We start from the raw sequence: 26,155 nt of genomic DNA on the forward strand, positions 1-26,155 counted from the left end.
GTTAAGTGAGTAGCACAAGAATATCAGAAAAGAAACTACTGAAACCATTCGTTCAGAGAATAATAAAGATGGGCTGCTTATAAACCTCTTCCTAAAGCTCCGGTCGAATCGTCAGACTTATATCGTTGAAGCCGTATGAGCCGCCGAAGTCTCACCTCTAAAGAGTGCCCCTTAGTTTAGGAAAAATTGTGGGGACCACGGCCGCACAGGCCTTGTGGAAGCTGCACTCAGATAGGCAACAGCATAATGACCGAAGTCACTGTTTGATTCATTAACCTCCGGAGCTGGGCGGGGAAATAAAATATAATTGTTTTTTATTTTTGTTTAAACTTTTGTTTTGCCCTCTTTTTTAGTTAATAATTAAGTTATGGTTTCAGTAATTTATTATTCTGATGTTATCTGATAATCAGTGATGATGTTATCAAGGTTATTTTCTTTATCAGATTGAAGTTTGTGACGGATAAGTCCAAATTTACGAGATTTCTGATTTAAACTTTTTGCTGTCCAATAAATTGCAACACGTTTGTCATCTTTATCTAGCACATAAATAACGATAGACTTATAAAATGAAGACGAAAAAGCTGTTACTATTTGAGCTTGCCTTTTACTGTTGTTTTTGGTATAATTAATGTGGTTTCCTTCAATATGTTTAACAAAATTGGGGGAAGAGCGACAATTATTAATAGCGGGGAGAATTTGTTCTTTATAAATTGATATTAACAAAGCACCAAAATTAATTTTACAAATTCATTTACTCACAATATCCTCGTTTGCAAATACGCTGTGTTGTTTTTGTCCGTTGTTGCGGCTGTGGTTGAGTTTGTTCCAGTTATTGTCCACTCAAACACTTTTGAATTATTGTTGCATTTTGTCCACAAAGACACAAACACAGTTTTCACCCATTCTTTCCTTTGTTACTGCTTTCTGCATTTTCGTCTTGCTCGGAAAGGAAGTGCTGGATGCTGGTCTAGATGATTGGAGTCTCTTAAGGTAATGAAGACAAGGCAGAAGAAGAAAATGTGGGAAGAAAGAAGGAAAGATGCGAATTTATCAAAGAATTATTCAGAATTTCGGTCCGTTAAACTGGAAAACAGTTAATAACTCCTGTCACCATGTTACGCACTGATTTTTAATAATGTTCTTCGTGGTGTTATTGAGGTTTATATTAGATGTAATTGACTTGAATAATTGGCATTTTACAAGGACTTATTTTGGTGTTTCACAGTGCGATTTTTAGCGGATATAATTTGAATAAAATTAGCTAGTAATAGCTTTTTATTGAGCGGTTCAGATGCGTGATATATCCACTAGTTTGCCTTGCGTTTCAGTGTTAAGTTAGTCGCTATTTCTTCTGTAACTAAGTTTATCAAACTTGGAGGTTTCAAGAGAATTTCCAGTTCAATCTTTAATTATTTTTAGCAAGAATTGTTTAATAATTTTAACAAGAGGTTTCTCAAGTTTTATCATGTTTTATAAGATGATAGGCAACTGATTGTCAGGCTGGTTCTCCGGTGTTCTGCTGATAGTGGGTTCCGCAGGACTGTGCCTTCAGTTGTATTGGTCCTTCGCAAATATTTACTGATTTACAAGTTGGGCAATTTCCGGCTTTTGTACGTCTCTTGGTGTTTGTTCAGTACATATACAATTCCGTATTAGCACCTACTTTATCAGGATAATTACTTCACCAAGTACATAATCTCTCATGAAGTTATTTACTGATTATGTGAATTTATCATCAAGAAACTCAAAAAAGTAAATATTGAGGCTTTTAGGCACTTGAAGTGTTTGCTAGTAAAACTGTCAATCTGCGGTTGTTTTTCATAAACATAAACAAATTAGGGGCTACAGGCCTAGATGGAAATACTGGCTATATATGGCCTTGAAACTAACTGAATATGAACTAAATTATAGCACTTATTTATGGGTATTTTAAAGGAAAATCATCACTTAACTATGAGGGACGAAATAGGGGCGTGACAATAAGCGGTGAATGCGGTGAAATTACATAAATCAGGCGGTGAATGCGGTGAAAAAAACTTTATCTCCTGGTAGCGGTGAAATTACATAATTTCACCGCTGAATTTAGTGTTGAACTTACATAATTTCATCGCTTTGAAAAAACTTGTCCAAATTATGTAAGATATGCATTGAGTGCGATGAAATTACACAAATGCACCGCTTAACTTAGTGGTGAAATAACAAAAATTCACCGCTTAGAAAACGCTTTGGATTATCTTTTGTTCAACGAAGTTAAGATAAAGTTATTAAAAGACGCACGGAAAATTTACCCACGAAACTTTTTTAAGCGGTGAATCTATGTAATTTCACCACTAGAGTAAGCGATGAACTTACATAAATTCACCGCCCTCACCACATTTCATCGCTAAAATTTGCAATTTCACCGCTTATCTTAGAAAAGCTCAACTCGTAAGTTTTTCATAAAAGAGAGTGAATTTGATTTAAATTCAAAACAAATATGCGAGAATTTAGTGAGAAGTCGCGCAATGGAAGAACAAGTGGAGAGAGGTTCGAAACCGTGCACGGAAAAAAACTTGTAGAAAGCGCTGAAATGTTGTGAATTTTTGTAAGTTCACCGCTTACTCTAGCGGTGAAATTACATAATTTCACCGCATTCACAGCATTTGACCGCAAAATTATGTACGAAATTTGTGGTGAAAAAACCAAATTTTCACCGCTTATCTTGCATATTTTTCCGATTTTTTCTCGACCCGGGAAAGCTGGCGCGACTACTATTTCAGATGCTGGATATGCTTTATTGGCTTCAGTTCTTAACTTTACTAAGAAATTTTTTACAGTGTCTGTTTTTGGATTGAACTTTTGGTTTTCTAACTTTATAATTCTGATCTCTCTCAAGTCATCCTGCGTGAATCTATTTCTTAGAGCTGTTATACTGTCTTCGAAAACTAGTCTGGTAGCCTCTGGTAGGGTTAAGAAGTATCGTAAAGCGTCTCCTTTTAAATGTAATTGCAGAAAGTTCGCTTGTTGTGCGTTTGCGATTGCTGCAACTCCGATTGCACCTGTTATTAGTTGTTCAAACTCGTTAAAATTGTCCGTTTCGGATCCAGAAAAAGGCGTGATGTTGATTTGCGCGTGTGCCATTTTGCTTTTTACCCGATTAGATTATATACTTTTCGTTCAATCAGTCTTACTTTTGTTCTAAAGTATTAAATAGCACACTTAACTTAACTTAATGGAGAGATTAAGGGGATTTAAGAGATGAAAACAGTTAAGTGAGTAGCACAAGAATATCAGAAAAGAAACTACTGAAACCATTCGTTCAGAGAATAATAAAGATGGGCTGCTTATAAACCTCTTCCTAAAGCTCCGGTCGAATCGTCAGACTTATATCGTTGAAGCCGTATGAGCCGCCGAAGTCTCACCTCTAAAGAGTGCCCCTTAGTTTAGGAAAAATTGTGGGGACCACGGCCGCACAGGCCTTGTGGAAGCTGCACTCAGATAGGCAACAGCATAATGACCGAAGTCACTGTTTGATTCATTAACCTCCGGAGCTGGGCGGGGAAATAAAATATAATTGTTTTTTATTTTTGTTTAAACTTTTGTTTTGCCCTCTTTTTTAGTTAATAATTAAGTTATGGTTTCAGTAATTTATTATTCTGATGTTATCTGATAATCAGTGATGATGTTATCAAGGTTAATTTCTTTATCAGATTGAAGTTTGTGACGGATAAGTCCAAATTTACGAGATTTCTGATTTAAACTTTTTGCTGTCCAATAAATTGCAACACGTTTATCATCTTTATCTAGCACATAAATAACGATAGACTTATAAAATGAAGAGGAAAAAGCAGTTACTATTTGAGCTTCCGTTTTACTGTTGTTTTTGGTATAATTAATGTGGTTTCCTTCAATATGTTCAACAAAAATGGGGGAAGAGCGACAATTATTAATAGCGTGGAGAATTTGTTCTTCATAAATGGATATTAATAAAGCACCAAAATTAATTTTTCAAATTCATTTACTCACAATATCCTCGTTTGCAAATACGCTGTGTTGTTTTTGTCTGTTGTGGCGGCTGTGGTTGAGTTTGTTCCAGTTATTGTCCACTCAAACACTTTTGAATTATTGTTGCATTTTGTCCACAAAGACACAAACACAGTTTTCACCCATTCTTTCCTTTGTTACTGCTTTCTGCATTATCGTCTCGCTCGGAAAGGAAGTGCTGGATGCTGGTCTGGATGATTGGAGTCTCTTAAGGTAATGGAGAAAAGGCAAAGGAAGAAAATGTTGGAAGAAAGAAGGAAAGATGCGAATTTATCAAAGAATTATTCAGAATTTCGGTCCGTTGAACTGGAAAACAGTTAATAACTCCTGTCACCATGTTACGCACTGATTTTTAATAATGTTCCTCGTGGTGTTATTGAGGTTTATATTAGATGTAATTGACTTGAATAATTGGCATTTTACAAGGACTTATTTTGGTGTTTCACAGTGCGATTTTTAGCGGATATAATTTGAAAAAAATTAGCTAGTAATAGCCTTTTGTTGAGCGGTTCAGATGCGTGATATATCCACTAGTTTGCCTTGCATTTCAGTGTTAAGTTAGTCGCTATTTCTTCTGTAACTAAGTTTATCAAACTTGGAGGTTTCAAGAGAATTTCCAGTTCAATCTTTAATTATTTTTAGAAAGAATTGTTTAATAATTTTAACAAGAGGTTTCTCAAGTTTTATCATGTTTTATAAGATGATAGGCAACTGATTGTCAGGCTGGTTCTCCGGTGTTCTGCTGATAGTGGGTTCCGCAGGACTGTGCCTTCAGTTGTATTGGTCCTTCGCAAATATTTACTGATTTACAAGTTGGGCAATTTCCGGCTTTTGTACGTCTCTTGGTGTTTGTTCAGTACATATACAATTCCGTATTAGCACCTACTTTATCAGAATAATTACTTCACCAAGTACATAATCTCTCATGAAGTTATTTACTGATTATGTGAATTTATCATCAAGAAACTCAAAAAATTAAATATTGAGGCTTTTAGGCACTTGAAGTGTTTGCTAGTAAAACTGTCAATCTGCGGTTGTTTTTCATAAACATAAACAAATTAGGGGCTACAGGCCTAGATGGAAATACTGGCTATATATGGCCTTGAAACTAACTGAATATGAACTAAATTATAGCACTTATTTATGGGTATTTTAAAGGAAAATCATCACTTAACTATGAGGGACGAAATAGGGGCGTGACAATAAGCGGTGAATGCGGTGAAATTACATAAATCAGGCGGTGAATGCGGTGAAAAAAACTTTATCTCCTGGTAGCGGTGAAATTACATAATTTCACCGCTGAATTTAGTGTTGAACTTACATAATTTCATCGCTTTGAAAAAACTTGTCCAAATTATGTAAGATATGCATTGAGTGCGATGAAATTACATAAATTCACCGCTTAACTTAGTGGTGAACATACAAAAATTCACCGCTTAGAAAAAAAACGTTAAAATTGTGTGAGATCAGTAGTGAATTCGATGAAATTACACAAATGCACCGCTTAACTTAGTGGTGAAATAACAAAAATTCACCGCTTAGAAAACGCTTTGGATTATCTTTTGTTCAACGAAGTTAAGATAAAGTTATTAAAAGACGCACGGAAAATTTACCCACGAAACTTTTTTAAGCGGTGAATCTATGTAATTTCACCACTAGAGTAAGCGATGAACTTACATAAATTCACCGCCCTCACCACATTTCATCGCTAAAATTTGCAATTTCACCGCTTATCTTAGAAAAGCTCAACTCGTAAGTTTTTCATAAAAGAGAGTGAATTTGATTTAAATTCAAAACAAATATGCGAGAATTTAGTGAGAAGTCGCGCAATGGAAGAACAAGTGGAGAGAGGTTCGAAACCGTGCACGGAAAAAAACTTGTAGAAAGCGCTGAAATGTTGTGAATTTTTGTAAGTTCACCGCTTACTCTAGCGGTGAACTTACATAATTTCACCGCATTCACAGCATTTGACCGCAAAATTATGTACGAAATTTGTGGTGAAAAAACCAACTTTTCACCGCTTATCTCGCATATTTTTCCGATTTTTTCTCGACCCGGGAAAGTGAGCAAATCTGCTCAATAAAAGGGCGGTATCAATTGAGGTTAATCATTAGAAAAGAGGCAGCTAGCTGAGAAAATACCACTGTTGCCTAATGCTTTTCCGCTGCGATTTAGCAGAAACAACAATTATTATTATTTTTTATTTCCAAATTCGCGGCTCATTTGTATATTCTACTGTAGCCTACAGTATAGAAGATGGTCCGTCTGATCTTAAGCCAAATACTGCAAATCGGTCCAATCAGAGCCCAAAGTCTAGGAAACCTGGTCAGAGCTGTACAAGAGCTCGTTTTCCAGCTATGCGGATTTTTTTCCCAAGCAACATACGCCAAGTAGTTACCGGGTCAACGAGGACCTACAATGAGAAATTGATGGGTTTAGCGGGCTTTTACTGGGCTAGTCGGGAACCGGATTGCAAAGTTACCGAGATTAACCGGGTTCCTCTCTGGCAGTCGAATTAATTTAGCTTCAACAGTTGACCGTGGTAATTTTTTGCTCTAGGATGTAATAGCGGCAAACAAGTGGCCAGTGCCTTGTGCGCCAGCGAAGAGCAAAGACGAGATTTTCAAGATACAAGACTTCAAGGACTGGGACCAGAGAGCATCCACTGTCAAGAGCTACGGAATCCCAAATGACTTCCTCACATTAGCAAGGCAAATACATTCATGCAAATTACTATTACGAAACTCTGAAAGCCTTTGTAAGATCAAATTTTGTAAAATCTTGCAAGATTCTGGTTCCAAATTTAAAACCGAACTAAAATCCTTCTTGCAAGATAAAGAAAATAATCTTAACAGGCAAACTACATCGCAAGGGAAAAGGCATAAATATAAACATGACAAGTAACCATATTTGTCTTCTCGTCTTTATCTCAGTATTTACAAGATCTATCAAAATACTTTAATAAACTAATAAATTGATAAATTGAGTAACCACAGTTGTATGTTTTTGGACTTCTATATAATTTCTATATTCTATATAATTTCTATATTATTTTTCAATTTTACATCAATACAAAAACTATGTTATGTGCGGTCATCATGATCAGAGTTGAGTTTTTTTGTTCAGGTATCTGTGCGATGGTGCCTCCAATGATCTGCAGAAGGTGCGTGCCATCTACATGTGGGTGACGTCACAGGATTGTCACAAGGTCGACTCTTCTGTCCAGGTGGACCTCAACTCTCCTCTGGGATATCTGGCTGCCCTTAATCAGGAGAAGGGCTCATATGCTGGACTCTTCGGAAAGATATGCATGTTAGTTTTGTATGGCAAATCCGAAGCGTTTAACGGAACAAATATGTTCTAATAAACTTGGGGAAAAATATTGGGGTTTTTCCCTTTATACCACCAAAATTGGGAGGGGATAGTAATGCTAATCGATCCAACTATGCTCTCTGTGCCCAATATGGGGATGAGGACTTTGATGGGAAAGACCTGAATAAAAATTCATTCGTTCTATGATTTCCAAATCACAAAATTTGGCATCCATTGAGCGGAAAATGGAGATAATTGATATTTTTGCCACTCCAGGGGTGCAGGGGTGCCTTGTGTGATAATCCGGGGGTATGCAAAAGGAGTGGGATACCAGCCGGGACAGAAGATGAATGTGGATCTCTTTGGTGCATCCTGGAACGCAGTCCTCATCAACAAGTACTGGAGACTCATAGACGTCCATTGGGGTGCTAGATTCATCACTGGTGAGAATAGAATTTAACAAGATTCCTCCTTTGATTGTTGCGTGGACTTTTCATCTTAGTTCAAAATTTTATCTCAAGTCAACCCTGGTCGAACTCCTACTATTGATCTTGGGAGATAACGGATAAATTATAATGAATGGTGTATGGCATATAGTTTACGGATTACATACAGAAGACCTTTTATATACATCAAATTGTTTATTTCTCCCTAAAATTTCCTGGATATATCTAGAATAAAAATTGTCCACTATGTTCGAATTTTCGAAAACAGGAAGTGTTTTTCATCTCCAAAAAGGGTGGACCTTTTTTGGGTTTAAATGATGCTCCTCCCATAAAAGTACCTCAGCTCGTCCTTTGAAAACTTGTTACTCGACCCACGACACGAATAGATGCTCCATCCAAGAAAAGAATATTGATCGGCTTTTGTTTAGTAAGCTCGGCTGTTCAACTTTAGTCAATAAAGCCCCTACCCCCACTAGACATTTAGAGTAATTGTTTAAGTCGAGTGCGAAACCTGGGGAGGAATGTAATCTGATAGACAATTTTTTAATTGTTGAAACAGTTGCGTTGTTACAGGTGACGATAAGAAAGATGACTGGAAACTGATAGACTCGGACACCTCCGCAGCCGTGGACAAGAACCAGACCATGACTTACGATTCGGACGATTTCTACTTCCTCTCAGATCCAGACAAACTCATCTTCAGCCACTTTCCTGAAGAGGCCAGATGGCAGCTGTTAGATAAACCCAAGGAGGTTGAGGAGTTTGAGAGACAGGCGTTCATCAAGAGACACTTCTTCAAATTAGGTCAGTTAATTTTTGAGACCTCATTGAGGCATTGTGAGTATGAAATGACTTTGTTTCCACTTTAATGGTCGGGAGCGACCATTGGACAGATGAGGGTCCGGGTCGACCATGTTTTCAATTATTAAGACCATGTGACGGGTTAAATTATTACGGCCATCACACAAAGTCAGATTATATTACCTCTGATTTTTTCTCTGTTGATGTTTTTTGTCTTGTTCCCAGTAAATATGAAACTCTCTGATTTCTTTTATAATAAACTCTATTATTTTCACAGATAATGAAACAACAGTTTTTACTCATTGCATTTACATAGCAAGGTGATTTTTTAGTGTTCAGAAATCAATAAGCATTCTTTCCGAAAGAAAAAAAAACGTGAACTTAAAGATCTTCAAAAATTTTTGCGAAGAATCGCCTTTTTTCTCTTTTGATTTTGCTGACCTAAAAGGCATCTTTAAATTTTGTCCGTTCAGTGATATTAGACAGATCAGTAGCCTAAAATTCTTCGCCTATCCTCAATCGTGGTCTATTCGAGTCTCCGTCTGCTTAAACAATTGCAAGATAAGTTGCATTAAAAAATAGGGACACAGTAAATTTTTGAAGAGAGCAAACTCTCTGCCCTTCTGATGACAATATATTACTTAAATCTGACGATAAAAATGTTCGGAAAAGTCTAAGTCACAGAGATGACTAACTGGTTAAAATATTTGAAGTTGAGGCATCTGTTAAAGTGATTTTAGAGTTACCCGCAAAGTGCTTTTGTTCAAAATTGACTACGATCATTTGCATCGCCACTCAATTTCTAAAAATCAAGCCACAAAAACGAAGAGTTGGGCGAACAAGGATGCTCGGTAATCTGCGAACGCACATAACGTTCCGACCCCGTTCATTCACATTCTTGACTTAATTGGCTACCAAATGATGAAGAGATAGAAAACTTTCAAAAACATACATATCCTTCAATAAGACAAAATTATTTAAATCTCTGTTAGAGGGCCGATGAAACTTGCTGTTAACTGGACTACTGGAAAACAAAATAATAAAAATCAAATATTGAACATTAATGACAACATAAACCCAATGTCCTTATTAAAAAAATCTTTAAGAAATCAAACTCGCATCAGATGAAACTAAAACCAAACAAATTAGCTTGTGTTTCAAGAGAAACGATATGGGACCTGTCCTCAATCGATTGGGTATTAGGTCGACAAAAGGATCAAAAAGCTGCGAAGTTCAAAAATACGTTTCTTTTTATGAAAACAATTAATTTCAAAGTGAATATTCTACTTAGATATTAATTGAAAACACCAGGGTTTTTATTTCTATCTCAATAGGAAGCGATTGAGATTTTTAAATATCCATGGTACTTCTTAGGACTACAAAAAGAACGACAAACACCGGCAAAGTTAAAAAATCGATTCATATTTGCGCAAAAAAGCAACGAAGCCGTGAAGCCGTTAACATCATAGCATTAAAATTTTTAAGCAACGAAGCCGTGAAGCCGTTAACATCATGATGTTAAAAATGTTCAATTACGCGAAACAAATTGAAACCCCTCCAAACGGCCAATTTTGGTATAATTTCAAAAGAAAACAAAAACCTTTTGCATGTACAAGTATATAAAAATCTCAACCAATGTATGAAATCTCGTAGTAAAGTAGTGACAGAGCCAAAATTATAATAGTTGAAAATAAAACTGGCAATGAAATTAGTTTATAGCTCACTGGAAAAGGATTGTGACCTGTCAGACTAAGCTACAAATCGACTGAAAAAAAATTGAAAGAGATGGAGCTCAAAAAACCAAATGTGTTCATGAAAACAAATGTTTTCAAATGACATAACAGATATAAGATTTCAAAAAAGCACAATTGTCTATATTACAACACCTCAGCAAAATCAATTGGAGCTGTTATTATTGAGGATAAGTAACGAGACTACAAAAAAATGCGACACATACTGACAGAAGCCCAAAATTCACCAACAATTTTACGACACCACAGTGTTCAAGGCACTATATTTATAAGTTGTTATCTGCAAAAATCCTACTGTATCACTTGTTTCTCATCTGAACATCAACGAGTTTTCCTGATAAAAGAGACTATGCAGAAATGAAAACAAAAAGCCCAAAAACTGATCAGCATCGAAACCTCCTAAATTTTATATGAAACTAACTGATAAAAGCCATCAGTCAAAGCATACCACAGATAACAAAAAGTTCGAATCACCAAAAATACTTGAGACTTCTCATTTTTGAGATAGAGTTTCAAATTCTCAAAAATTCAATCTAAAAAGAGACAGTTGAAAATCTTTCTTTAAAAAAATTAATTGAAAGTCATTAAAACAAATAGCTAAAAACTGAATTTGATAAATGGATTTCATTATGCGTCCTCGGGAAGCAATTGAGACGTACAATTATCAAGTATGTGTCGTAGAACAAAAAAAGAAAGACAAACATGGGTAAAAGCGATCCACTAATTTTTGCTAGAGAACTGTGTCTAGGCCCAAAAGCTTAAACAAAAACAATTTACATTTTTGAATACGCTTAATTCAACGCCGTGTATCTTTCCATCTATGTTTTTCTTTAATTTTACCTGTCAATAAGTTGGTAATCAGAGAAGGAAACAAATTGAACCTATTAAATGCGCATATATGCACAAAAATTAAAAAATAGAAAACTCGTATTTTCGAAACCAAAAAACAGTTAGTTAAAATTGAAACCGTTACATATATTAAATTGTAAGTCTCAAGTTGGTTACCGATACTTTTTACTGAGATTACTCCAGAAGTTGAGAGGAAAATGATAGAAATAGTGGCAAAGCTCAAAAGATCTCAGATTTTTTCTTAAAACGATATCAATTAAGGTCATAAGACATATAAATTGTCCAGGTTCACTGAATCCTAAAAAGCAAATTGTATCTGTGATTGGCGAGACTAAGTGAAGTTACTAAAAAAACTTGCAGTTGAAAGCAAAACATTTGAAGTCCCAGGAAATTTGACGCAAACAATTGGTCTGAGCCAAAAAACCATAAACTTAACTCTGAAACAAAAATATTTGTTTGTCAGGCCTAAATTTTTGTAAATATTATCTGTTTAATTTTGTGTTCTGAATTGAAAATGATGTCAGTAATGTACAGAAAGTGTTTAAACGCGGAAAGAAACCGCAACCCATTGAAATCTATTTTGTATATATTAGGGTTTCACTGAGAGATCACGATCAGCCTGATACTGCTGCACGACCAACGAAACGCATAATTATTGAAAAGGTTGCATAAGAGATCAATTTGTAAACAATTTTTTCTCTATGTTAAAAAACTTTTTAACATAGATATAATCGAGCTTTTAGCTATGTTTGAGTTTTTGAAGAATATATCTTGAGCTTTTAGGTGTCTACTTCCGTTGAATTCAAAGAAAATAGGCGGAGGAGCAGGTTCGGTCCTATTTTTGACTAAAAATTTCTAAATTTTGAAAAAATTTAGCTTATTTCCTAGCCAAAAAACTTGGACCGAGCAATTCAGCAAACTTCTATCTTTAAAGACAAAGTGCCAGTAACAAATTTCACCTATTTTAACAAAATTTAAAGTTTTTAGTAAAACAAAATTTGATCAAAAACAACGAAATATTGTCTTCTTATCACAATTTTGGAGCATTGATAACTCCCCGTAAAAAACAAAAAAAAATTTTTAAATTCCATATTTCACGTCGGACGCGCTGTTTCATGATACCACCCACAACTCTCTACGATGTGTATTTTTACTGCACAAAAAATGAAAGAACCCATTTGTGTAAATTTTCCCTCCTAAGATGGGTCGTAACAAATATAAATAAACTTCAGCCTTGTAGATATCAAACGAATGAAAGATTTTGATACTAAGAATAAACGACCACAGAAATTTTAGATAATTTACAACCTGTCGATAGGTAGCAAACAAAAAAAAATTCACATTGCCAAAAATTGGTTGTTCCGATACATCTTGAGGGGGGAGGAACTATAAACTCAACTGGTTTTTTTGTTCAATCAATTTTGATCGATCGATATATCCGTTGTAGAAAGTTGTGGGTGGTTTTATTAAACTGCCCATCCGCCGGCAAACATGGAAAAAATATTTTATTTTGAATTTACGTTTTCTTGAGCGTGCTAGCGTGGTTTAATATTTGTGATTTTTAGGCCAATTTGCGTGAATTTTATTTACATTTTCCGGATTTTTTAAACCAAATTTTAGCCCATTTTGCTAAAATAGTTAACAATTGTTAACAAAAACACTGTTGATTTCACTTTTAGAGAAAAAGTCTTGTTAACTGTTTTGACATAACATTTTGGCTAAAATTTGGGCCAAATATATCAAAACTCCACCTTTTTCATCAAAAGTTTCCCCGAATAAACTAATTTAGCCCACTTTGGTTAAATTTGCTGGAAGTGCATACCCAAAACCAACTAACACAATCTTTGTTAACTACAAAAAAACTAATACTACTTTCACTTTCATTGAGAATAATTGGGAATTAAAATTTTTCCGTTTTTTGCTAACTTTACTTTTTGATTATCAAAAACACTGCATTAATTTTTGATCGTTTAACTAACAAATTATAAAGATTTAAAAAAACTGAAACGGTTGAGTGTTTTTAATGGACAAACAACATTAGCAGGGCTAGTTTTAGTCCCATCTTGGACTGTTACAATCCAAAAACATTCCAGATTGTACTCAGTCGATTTGTTTTTTTTTAAAAAATAACATTTTATGTTAACTAAGGAAGGGAACAAGTCAAATCAAAGTTCACTGTTGATATGGCAAATTGGCTTCCTAAGCAGTTCTAAATTAATGTACCTTGTTTCTTTACTCGAAACAATATTGTCATTTTGTGCTTTAAATTGTTTTATTTTTTAAATAAACAAGGGCTTATTGAACATTGTCACTATTTTTCTTTTAATTTCGTAAATTGGTCGCTAAAAAATAAGAAGGCTCCTTCTTTGTCTTTTTTCTCTTGAATTAAGAATTAGTCTTGTTTGCGGTATAATACGCTTTAAGTTATTGTTTTTTGAAGTTGATGTTTGTAGATCTCGCATTTTTTTTCATTTTTAGGCCTTGGACCGTTTTTCACGCTGTTTTTCTCGATTTGTCACATCTTCACATTGTTGATAGGTCACATATTGCATTATTGACTTTGGAAATAAGACACAATTGAACATAAAAAAATCTGAAATAGTCTGTAGTTTAACTTGGTCTTTTTAGTCGTATGAAATTTCCTGGATAATATCAGGTCTTATTGGCTTTTTATCAACAAATAAATGAGCTAATTTTATGATTTGAGAGCATAGCAGATGCCTTTCATGAATTGGAAAACAATTGTTTTCATAAATGAAAAAGATTTTCTAACTTCATATTTCTGTATTTTTGTCAACTTGTTACCTAATCTTTTTAATTAGGGATCAAATAAGCCACTATTGTTGTTGATGAAAAGCGCAAATTTACAAAATATAATGTTTTGAGAGAATTAGCTAAGAATTTACTGGCTTCGACACTGGTTTTTGCGAAAAAAGAAAACTAATTTTTTTAGTTTGTCTACATTTGACGTTTTCTTTTGTAGACATAAGACGGTTTCTGAATAGTTACAGGTCTCAAGTGCTTCTGTTGAAAAAACCAACAAAGCTTTCTAATATTTTCGTTTTGTTTCTAATGGCTTTCATGACGTCAAATGTAATTGTTTCCAAAAAATTCCAAAAGATATTACTAATTTTGCTGTTTTTCTCTTTTTTTTCATCGACTTGTTTCCTATCCTCATTAGTGAGAGGTTGCATGCCTCATTGTTGGCGTTCGAGGAGGACTCAATTGACATTTGTTTTGAAGCAAAATCTACTTTTACGCTTCGGTAGCGTTTTCTTGCAAGTTTTAAATGAAATTTTTTTTGTTGTCTTCATTTGTTGTTCTTTTTGTAACTGCATAAAGAATTGAAGAAAGGCAGGTCTTACTGCCTTCCCGAAAAAACGTATGTGATCATAAACAAGTTGGACGTTTTCAGTTACTATCTAGTGGTTTTCATTACTTTGAATTTTATTGTTTTTAAAAATATAAGCCACTTTTTTATTGCTGTTTATTTTGTTCTTTTTTTTGTCTAATTGTTACCGAGCCTTATTATGGAGTGGTCCCATATCTTTTTTAGTGAAGCATAAGTTACTTTGTTTAGTTTCAGTTTTATCTGATGCTAATTTGTTTTGTTAATAAGTTTTGTTTTTCAAAAAATGGAAAAAAAATTTTGGACGTAATTAAAGTTTGTTGTTACTGTTGTTTGATTTTGTTATTCGTCTTGACTTGTTTTCTTCATAATGGCTGATCTCATCAATCCAATGCGCCATTTTTTTCCTCTGAGTTATTTGTGTTGCAGGAGAGCTTTTTGTTCATTCACATTTCTTTTTGAAAAATACTCTTCCTCATTTGGTAGACATTTATGCACAAAAATGTGGATGATCTGGGTCGGAACTTTATGTGCAAACGCACATTACCGAGCTCCATTGTTTGTTTAAAGTCAAAATCAGAAGCCCTTATGATTTACGCCAATATATACTTTCAACAGACAAACTCATATATCACCACTGAGCGTGGAAACATTCGTTTTTTTTTTAAAAATTGGAACAAAATGTTTCGGAATACTCTGAAATTTTCCAACAAAATTTAACCAAATACAAGAGTAGATAAGATGCTTTGTTGACGCCACCGGAGACACATGGAGACGCAAAGGGAGAATGCTTAATCCATTCGGATCAAAAACATACATCCTAACCATTGAATTTCGAATCTTGGAATTAAAATTCACACCTTTGAGCATTAGATAAACACCAAGCACAATTGCTTAATGGTGATTTTGCTCATTGAGAAAAATCCATGCAATTTTTTTTTCTATAAAAAATAGACGAAGACAGAGCAAGGCCTCTACAATAGGCTCAATATTGCAATATATAATATTCATCTAATCAGATCATGCGCAAAAATTAATTACAAGCATTTTTTTCGGAAAACCTGCACAGCTGTATGTCAGATAAAGATCAAAATACTGAACAAAATAAAGCAGTTCCTTGAAATCCCGGAGTATATTTGAAAAGTAAAAAAAATGGTTCCCGTTGATCTTAGCTCCAAATTTTTTTGTCCCTTGCGGACTCCAGTTTCGCTACTGTTTACTTTCAATAAAAGTTAGCTCTGGATCGAAACGCACATTTTTGCTCACTTTCTTTTTGCCTTTGACCTATAAAATCGGCCTGTAATCGCAATTTATGAGAAATTTTGGAAACAGAGGGAAGTTTCAATGGAGAAACGAGCATATGTAGCTATTTGCGATGTGAAATTCAAGTATTAACTAATTCAATGAATCGCATCATCTTGACTTGATTTTTCTATCAATTTTGTTGATGGAAGCCGGCAAACAGACGAAAGACTTTTAACCTTAAAAAAAATTAGAAAAAAGATTTGTAAATCACGCAAATTTATTTTGTTACAGCCTCTGCGTCAGATTAGATGAGTACTCAAATAAGATATCGGTTGTGTTGTTCTTGGAGTTGCCTATTTGGAAGAAAGTTAGATTTTTGTCAGTGAAAATGAAAAAAAAAATTGAACCCCAAAGACAGCAAAATCACCTCTAAAACCGATCTCAATCCACGGATAAAACCACTGTATTTTCTGCGGTGAATTGTTGCAATAATTGCTGTTTCTAATTGAGAAATATTTATTTCCACATCTTCAAAATGCTACTCTTATGCGAATTCGCCACAAAAATATGAACATAACTTTTTTAAAAGTTTTTTGCGTATATTTTTGAACAATTTTTTGAATCTGATTCAAACTCATATGAAATATCGTAAATGGTACCGTGGCCCTTTTTTCCCCTTACGGGTTTTAGTTTGATGTATGGATCAAGAGTTAGCCCGGTAGGTTCAGGTTTGCGGGGTTGGGCACCTTAGGTTCGGGTTCGGTTTTGCTGGATATTGATTAGGTTTTGGCAGGTACTGGTCAGGGCTTGTTAGGTACAAGTTTGGGTCCCATAATAACAGGTATTGTAAAGTCGGCCTCAAGTAAAATACAAGGTTCAAGTGAAGCAGCAGGCTCGGTAGGTTCTTGTATCGGGGACAGTTTTGATCATGATCTCAAACACCACTAGCTGGAGCAATACATCCAAATATATTGCTAGTTCAAGAGGAATTAGCTTCAAGTGGCTAAATTGGAAAAATTTCTGAAAAAATTCCTCTTTCTGCATTTCATATACCGAAGCATGATTCTGTCAAACTTAGTTGCTATTTGCCGATACCAGAATTACAAATAATAAGACAAAAAGTCATTGCGAAACAGCAGCAATTCCGAAAGACGTTGCAATGAATCTTCCCATGGAAGTAGATAATTATCGTGACACCAAAAATCATATTCATGGCAGTTTTCAGAAGTCTAAACAAAAAATGATTCAAGAAGCCCTGAGACTGATTTTGTTGAACCGTCAGAGAAATTCATAGAGTTTGATGAGAACTCAACGAAAATTTGTCGAGTGCAACGTGATGTTAGATGAAAATATCATGAAGCAAAGGTTAATGCAGGCAATGCCAACTTCTGAAAAGACGGCAATATCAGCACAAAAGAGTTTTATTATGAAAAGATTATCAAATTAGTTGATAAAACTTACAGCTACCCAAATGCTGTAGTTGCCACAACCTACTGCAAAAGTATTTTTAGTCTCAGCAAACCAGTTGCCAAAAAGACCCTTGTAATCAGAACTCAACAAAAAGCAATCTATCTGTTAACCACTCAAAAGTTTAACGCATCAATCAAGAACTCTTATACAATTCACATCAGGCCAGGAACCAAAAATTTGTCAATAAGATCTTTTGTTCGCAAAAAAATTAAAAACATAAAGAGTTTGGTCTCAGTGGTCAGGATAAAATCTCGAAATATCGAGCCATCGTCTTGTTCAAATGGTCCAGCAAATCCGTCAAACTAGTAAACCGTAGTTTATGTGTGATAACCACTGGGTAGTGATCTCTGCACTCGTATATCTCTCAAATTAAGAGACAACCAAATTAATTTCATTGCTGATACAAGTTCGAGGACATCAATAAATAAGCAGTTTTTGTAAATGCAAAATTCGTTACCCCTGCTGTAACAAGACTTAAAACAGTCAATGGAGATGAAATTGAAATTTGTGGTTGAACTTCAATATCAATTTCCATACTTTGCGATGAACCTTTGCGATGAACCTTTCCTCTCAAATTCGTTATAGCAGCTGTCAATTGTTATATTCTGGGCTTAAACTACCTGACTGAAGGATGATTACATTTAATTGTAGTAATCTCACCTTAAATGACCACTTAACAGGTCTATCTACGAGACAATGTTTAGCACTAGTTGACAACAGCCACTTATCTATCAAGGTTGTTAACAGTGTCCTTTCTTCAGTTAAAAGTAGTAGACTGAGAGTTATCATAAAAAAATTTTCTGATGTGTTTGGGGACATTAATTTTGAAGTGGAAGAAGAACGCAAAGGATATCACAAAAATGAAATATCTGGGAAACAACTTTTCTGTAAACCAAATCAGTGGACTCCGGGAAGATGAAAACTGCCAAAATGCTTACGATTATATGCAAAAATCTGCTGTAGTACAACCATCCGTTAGTCCGTGTTTCTGATTTTTTCATCAGATTCCGAAAAAAGAACTGGCAATCGACGACCCTGTGGTGAGTCAACTTCTAATGGTTGAATTTGACGGCCTAAGAATTTTCATCAAACTCCACATGCAACCGGTTAGCATAGAGTCCAAAAAATGCAGATAAATCATTCCAACTTATCAATCTTGAAGCTGTTCAAAACGCATGAGAATTGATTGTGTAAAAAGACAACGTATTGGTAGCATCCTCCGACATTGAGATACGTCCTGACACACTTAATCCACTGTTAACAGTATTAAAAGCATATGATTTGCTTGTAAACCAAATTAAATGCAAAGGACTCGGAGAAAGTGCTGATTTCTCATGATTTAGAGTTTTGCCTGACGAAATTCCCTCAATTGCATCAAAGATTGAAAACCTGATTGATTCAGATGAACCAAAAAAACTACACAGAGCTCCCAAGGATAATGGGGATGTTTTGATTTTTACTACAACTTCTTGGTTCAAGTCAGCGAACGCAGATAAAGAATGCAAACAACTTTGTTCTGATTTTAAATACCATGGGGCCCAGTTATTACTGGCTAGCTTCCCCAGGAATTGGAATTTTTTAGCAAATCTAAAAATAATATCGCGCAAATCAGTTCTTCAGCACTATATACCACCAGATACCATTTTGTCATTAACAACTGACTCTTCGGAATCAATTTTTTGTCGCCATTCTACATGGGGTATCTAGTTTGGGCAAAAGTTGACCGCTAACAATTTTCTCCAGACGTTTAACTCAAGCAGAATGCAATTTTAGCACTTTCGACAAAGAATTGCTGGCAAATTTAGCTGCAACCGTTAAATTTTGTTGCGCCATAAGGAGCAGAAAAACTGTTTTTTACGGATCACAAACTGAAAGTGCGCACTTTTTATCAAATCAGTGCATCCAATATGCACAGTTCAGGTAGTTGTATAGCCGAGTATGTAGATGAAATTCCTCATTCGTCTGGGTTGGCGAATATTGTTGCCAACTGTTCATCTCGTCTAACTGTTGATACTAAAGAATAATCTCAAAACAAATGCGGCGTCTATACCAACGTCATTAATTTGACAAGACTAAAGCAGTGACAAACAGAAGATTTGTGAGCTTAAATGATTGATGAACAACTAAACGGAGTACAAGAGGTTAAAATTGGCTCAAAACCTTACTATGTGATAAATCTCTTCTTTGGCAACCTACTTTACCTTTAAGTTCTCGCTCACATGTTACAAGCCAGTTCTATAATTCATGTCACAGTGATTTAAAAATTTCAAAAGGGATAACAAAAATAAATTTTACATGGCCTAAAGCTGGTCAAACTATGAAATTGTGGTGCAACGAAGTTCTTGAATGCCAACAAAACAAGGTTTTTTGACACACAAAATGTTAGACAAGACAGTTTAATGACGATACTGCCAGGTTCAGTCCTATACAAATCGACATTTTGGGATAACTTTCAACAGGTCCAGACTCTCATCATGGGTATCCAGTATTGCTTAACAACAAAATGACCGAAAGTTTGAAAAAACCTGTATTGTCAACAACGGCTGGCTTTATAAACAAAGATCTTCTAAATTCAATTTTTTTTATTGCGTACCTTTAAATATAACCAAGGATAAAGGTTCTATATTCGAAGGTGAACTTTCTGAATGCTTAGCAAAACTCTTAATTTTTGTCGCCTAAAAACAACCGCTTTTCATCCTCAATCAAACAGTCAGATAGAACAAGTTCATAAAACACTTTGAGAGAATTTCAAATCAGCCGCAAGCGACTGGCCTATAGCCTTGCTCATTGTTCTGTTTGGAATTCGAAATAAACAAAAAAAATAAACTGCGTTATCAGCCACCGCTGGTCTTGACGTTCTCATCCCAAATTCTGTATTCAACTAACAAATAGAAAGCATTCAATGGAGCAAATTTGCCAATCAAAGTGTTTCTAGACAGTGCCACCTCGGAAAGAAAACTAAATCGAAGAAACGTATTGAATTTTCTCATGGTTGGATGTGTGTTGATCGTGTGAAACAGCCACTGGTAGCCTCTTATTCTGGTCCAAATGAAGTGGTCTGTTTCATTGAATAGTTGAACAACAAAACGCACAAAAAATAAATGGTTTGACTATATCATTGGAATACAAAAATTAATTACTAATGCTTTTAGCAGTAAAGAAGAGCAATCAATTAAAAAATACCGCAAAAAAGAGCAAAGACAACAGACAACAGCAATGACGAAACACAACTAATTTAACAAAAGCGCTACTGCCACAAGGTAAACAAGACACACAAGCAAACAGTTCTCGCATGATGTAAAAAAATTGCCTTATCGACTTGTTTACATATTTTGTGTTGGTTTAAGAATAGATCAGAAGGCTCATGGTTCTGCACCACTTGCAACAGCACTCTCAATTTTAAGCTTGTGTTTATATTCTGAAAAATTGATTGGTTATTGAGCAATTGCTATATTCTGTTGACACAATTGCAGAACCATTTTTGACCTTAAATCCGTTTATCTGCTGTATTTGTTTCTTTCCTTTACCTTCTTATTTTGTCTTCATTCTTTTTGATAGATTCGATTATTTCTGATTAGTTTAGGTGATTTAGCTTGTTTGACCATGTGGCGACGTGGACTGGTTGTATGGACAAAGTACTGGTTGATTAGGACAAACTTTGGGACAATCTCGGTTTTCGGAGTATATTCTACGTTATTCTGAGTTTTTTTCTTTTTCCATAGATATTCTAAAATAATTTGGCTATTTTGCGATTTTGGTGAATTTTCTGGTTTTGCAGTGTTTTGTGCCCCGACACACGAAACACTGAGATATGTAGGATTGTGCCCCCGACACACAAAACACTGAGATTTGTAGGATAAAGTTTTCTTATTGTGCAGTATTTTGGGCCGCCAAAAATCAGGACTGGGATAAGTTCTAGAAATTTTCATAGTTCTTGTTGTATTCAGGACCATTTATCTATTGTATCTTTTTAAATAATGTCTTTCAATAGGAACAAAAAGATCAGGGATCAAAATTTTTCGTGATATTTGCTTGGAAAAACGTTAAATTTCCGCCTGAGGAAGTGTTGAGAAAACAATTTTAAACCCAAAAAGCGCAAATTTACACCTAAAGACCGTCCATTACACGTCAATCTACGAGTTAAGATTGCCGCATTTTTTTGCTGTATTTGTTTGCAAATTTTGCAGTTTTTAATGGCGAAGCTTTGTTTTCTACAGCTTAAAATTTCTAATCGTACAAAAAGTATATAAAAAGCTCGAATCTTGCACAATCTGTTACGTATTCTTTACAAAAAGTTTAAGAATCTGATTCAAACTCAAAGAAAATATCTTAAATGATAAATGGTGCAGGAGAATAGAAAATTGGTTATTATGCGGCGTGTGAAAGTTTTGTGGAAAACAGTAGTACTTAGAAGTCTTTGTATTGATTTTAATCATGTAAGAAAAGTAAAATAGTTCAAATTAGGTTCAGACACATGAGAGTCATGATTTACATTAAACCAGGTTTTCGCTTCATAAAGTTTGTTGAAAATATTTTTTTTCGATTAATGTTCTGATTTGTTCCAAATACAGTGGAAAATTAAAGTGATTTTTTGCTGACTTCACTTTTCTCACCTGTGCAGTATAGGTGATCGAAACAGTAAAAAAATTAATTTTTCGATAAAAAAACTTGAAAAATTTGAAATCGTAAGATGTTCTGAATTGGATTTTGCACTAGAAAAGAGCACTAAAAAATCATTTTTTTCTGACCTCATTTTTCTCACCTGTGAAGTATATGGGTCAAAACCGAGAAAAAATTGACTTTTTGAAAAAAAACTTGAAAAACTTTGGAAATCGTAAAGTGCTCTGAAATGGAATGGAAAGATTAGCGTTGAATGCGTTGAATTTATGTAAGATCAACGCTCAATTCATCGCTAAATATATAAGATCTACGCTAAAATTCAACGCTAGATATCTAAGATCTATGCCAAAATCAAACGCAAAATTATGTAAGGTTAGCGTTGAATGCGTTGAGTTTTTGTAAGATCAACGCTAAATTCAACGCTGAACATGTAAGATCTACGCCAAAATTCAACGTTAAAAATGTAAGATCTACGCCAAAATTCAACGCAAATTTATGTAAGATTAACGTTGAATGCGTTGAGTTTTTGTAAGATCAACGCTAAATTCAACGCTGAACATGTAAGATCTACGCCAAAATTCAACGTTAAAAATGTAAGATCTACGCCAAAATTCAACGCAAAATTATGTAACATTAAAGTTGAATGCGTTGAGTTTATGTAAGATCAACGCTCAATTCATCGCTAAATATGTAAGATCTACGCTAAAATTCAACGCTAGATATGTAAGATCTATGCCAAAATCAAACACAAAATTATGTAAGATTAGCGTTGAATGCGTTGAATTTATGTAAGATCTACGCCAAAATTCAACGCAAATTTATGTAAGATTAACGTTGAATGCGTTGAGTTTATGTAAGATCAAAGCTAAATTCAACGCTGAATATGTAAGATCTACGCTAAAATTCAACGTTAAAAATGTAAGATCTACGCCAAAATTCAACGCAAAATTATGTAAGATTAACGTTGAATGCGTTGAGTTTATGTAAGATCAACACTAAATTCAACGCTGAATATGTAAGAACTACGCTAAAATTCAACGTTAAAAATGTAAGATCTACGCCAAAATTCAACGCAAAATTATGTAAGATTAGCGTTGAATGCGTTAAATTTATGTAAGATCTACGCTCAGGCGTAGATCTTGCATAAATTCAACGCATTCAACGCCAATCTTACATAATTTCACGTTTTTTAGCGTTGACACCTTGGCCCGGGAAGAAATAATCTTCATCTAATCAGATCATGCGCAAAAATTATTTACAAGCATTTTTTTTCGGAAAACCTGCACAGCTGTATGTCAGATAAAGATCAAAATACTGAACAAAATAAAGCAGTCCCTTGAAATTCCGGAGTATATTTGAAAAGTAAAAAAAATGGTTCCCGTTGATCTTAGCTCCAAATTTTTTTGTCCCTTGCGGACTCCAGTTTCGCTGCTGTTTACATTCAATAAAAGTTAGCTCTGGATCGAAACGCACATTTTTGCTCACTTTCTTTTTGCCTTTGACCTTTAAAATCGGACTCTAATCGCAATTTAAGAGAAATTTTGGAAACAGAGGGAAGTTTCAATGGAGAAACGTTTCTATGTAGCCATTTGCGATGTGAAAATCAAGTATTAACTAATTCAATGACTCGCATAATCTTGACTTGGTTTTTCTATCAATTTTGTTGATGGAAGCCGGCAAACAGACGAAAGACTTTTAACCTTAAAAAAAATTAGAAAAAAAATTTGTAAATCACGCAAATTTATTTTGTTACAGCCTCTGCGTCAGATTAGATGAGTACTCAAATAAGATATCGGTTTTGTTGTTCTTGTAGTTGCCTATTTGGAAGAAAGTTAGAATTTTGTCAGTGAAAATGAAAAAAAAATTGAACCCCAAAGACAGCAAAATCACCCCTAAAACCGATCTAAATCCACGGATAAAACCACTGTATTTTCTGCGGTGAATTGTTGTAATAATTGCTGTTTCTAATTGAGAAATATTTATTTCCACATCTTCAAAATGCTACTCTTATGAAAATTCATCACAAAAATATGAACATAACTTTTTTTATAGTTTTTTGCGTATATTTTTGAAAAATTTATTGAATCTGATTCAAACTCATAGAAAATATCGTAAATGGTAGATGGCAGAGTGGAGTTTGAAGTGGGTAAAAAGCAGGAAGTGTTAATTTTCTAGAATACAGAAGTATTTAGAGGTCATTGTACTAAGTATAAAAAGAGTAAAAGTGTTTAATATCAATTCGGAAACGTGAAAGTCATGACTTGTATGTAAGCAAGTTTTATCTTCATCTGATTTGTTGAGTGTTTTTGTACTGTTGATTTCTTGATATGCATCAAGCAGGGTAAAAAATGAAATTTTTGGTTAAAAGAGCCGAGCGTATAAAAAGAGATGGGCTATTAATAAAATAGGATTCCCAAACTTTTACAAGGACGACCGTTAATTGTTCCCATATGTCTAATTCGGAAGCTATATAACTACTTTCTCCTCTTGCTAATCAAAACTGATCGTCTTATTACAAAAGAAGTTTTGAATTTCACCGCTCGACTTCCTAAAGTTGTTCCTTACCGTGGCCCTTTTTTCCCCTTACGGGTTTTACTTTGATGTATGGATCGAGAATTAGCCCGGCAGGTTCAGATTTGCGGTGTTTTTGCACCTTAGGTTCGGGATCGGTTTTGCTAGAAACTGATTATTTTTTGGCAGGTATTGGTCAGGGCTTGTTAGGTACAAGTTGGGGTCCCATAATAACAGGTATTGTAAAGTCGGCCTCAAGTAAAATACAAGGTTCAAGTGAAGCAGCAGGCTCGGTAGGTTCTTGTATCGGGGACAGTTTTCATCATGATCTCAAACACTAGCTGGAGCAATACATCCAAATATATTGCTAGTTCAATAAGAATTAGCTTCAAGTGGCTAAATTGGAAAAATTTTTGTAAAAATTCCTCTTTCTGCATCTCACATACCGAAGCATGGTTCTGTCAAACTTAGTTTCTATTTATCGATACCAGAATAACAAATAATAAGACAAAAAATCATTGCCAAACTGCAGCAGTTCCTAAGGACGTTGCAATGAATCTTCCAATGGAAATAGATAATTATCGTGACATTAAAAATCACATTCATGGCGATTTTCAGAACTCTAAACAAAAAATGATTGAAGAAGCCCAGAGACTGATTTTTTTTGAACTGTCAGAGAAATTCATTGAGTTTGATGAGAACTCAATAAAATTTTGTCGAGTGCAACATGATGTTAGATGAAGATATCATAACGCAAAGGTTAATGCAGGCAATGCCAACTTCTGAAAAGACGGCAATCTCAGCACAAAAGAGCTTTATTATGAAAAAATTATCAGATTAGTTGATACAATTTACAGCTACCCAAATGCTGTTGTTGCCACAACTTACTGCAAAAATATTTTTAGTCTCAACACACCAGTTGCCAAAAAGACCCTTGTAATCAGAATTCAACAAAAAACAATCTATCTGTTAACCACTCAAAAGTCTAACGCATCAATCAGGAACTCTTATACCATTCACATCAGGCCAGGAACCAAAAATTTGTCAGTAAGATCTTTTGTTTGCAAAAAAATTAAAAACATATAGAGTTTGGTCTCAGTGGTCAGGATAAAATCTCGAAATATCGAGCCAACGTCTTGTTCAAATGGTCCAGCAAATCCGTCAAACTAGTAAACCGTAGTTTATGTGTGATAACCACTGGGTAGTGATCTCTGCACTCGTATATCTCTCAAATTAAGAGACAACCAAATCAATTTCATTGCTGATACAAGTTCGAGGGCATCAATAATTAAGAAATTTCTGTTAATGCAAACTTCGTTACCCCGGCTATAACAAAACTTAAAACAGTCAATGGAGATGAAATGGAAATTTTTGATTGAACCTCAATATCAATTTCCATAATTTCTTTGCGATGAACTTTTCCTCTCAAATGCGTTATAGCAGCTGTCAATTGTTATATTCTGGGCTTAAACTAGCTGAGTGAAGGATGATTACATTTAATTGTAGTAATCTCACCTTAAATGACCACTTAACAGGTCTCTCTACGAGACAATGTTTAGCACTAGTTGACAACAGCCACTTATCCATCAAAGTTGTTAACAGTGTCTTTTCTTCAGTTAAAAGTAGTAGACTGAGAGTTATCATAAAAAAAATTTTCTGATGTGTTTGGGGACGTTAATTTTGAAGTGGAAGAAGAACGCAAAGGATAACACAAAAATGAAATATCTGGGAAACAAGTTTTCTGTAAACCAAATCAGTGGACTCCGGAAAGATAAAAA

The 26,155-nt window shown here is 34.6% G+C and overlaps 1 protein-coding gene across 1 annotated transcript in view; it reads left to right on the top strand.

The window, feature by feature from the left end:
* Positions 1-26,155, top strand: part of LOC142337789 (uncharacterized) — an 80,253-nt gene that overhangs the window by 19,299 nt on the left and 34,799 nt on the right. The window contains exons 2-5 of the mRNA XM_075387307.1: positions 6,583-6,734; positions 7,150-7,335; positions 7,612-7,778; positions 8,355-8,585. Of these exons, the coding sequence (XP_075243422.1) occupies positions 6,583-6,734; positions 7,150-7,335; positions 7,612-7,778; positions 8,355-8,585 (736 nt within the window). The remainder of the gene's footprint in view (positions 1-6,582; positions 6,735-7,149; positions 7,336-7,611; positions 7,779-8,354; positions 8,586-26,155) is intronic.

The sequence above is a fragment of the Convolutriloba macropyga genome, chromosome 4 (genome assembly GCF_964194025.1).
Source record: "Convolutriloba macropyga chromosome 4, txConMacr16.3, whole genome shotgun sequence".
In the NCBI taxonomy this organism is placed as follows: Eukaryota; Metazoa; Xenacoelomorpha; order Acoela; family Convolutidae; genus Convolutriloba; species Convolutriloba macropyga.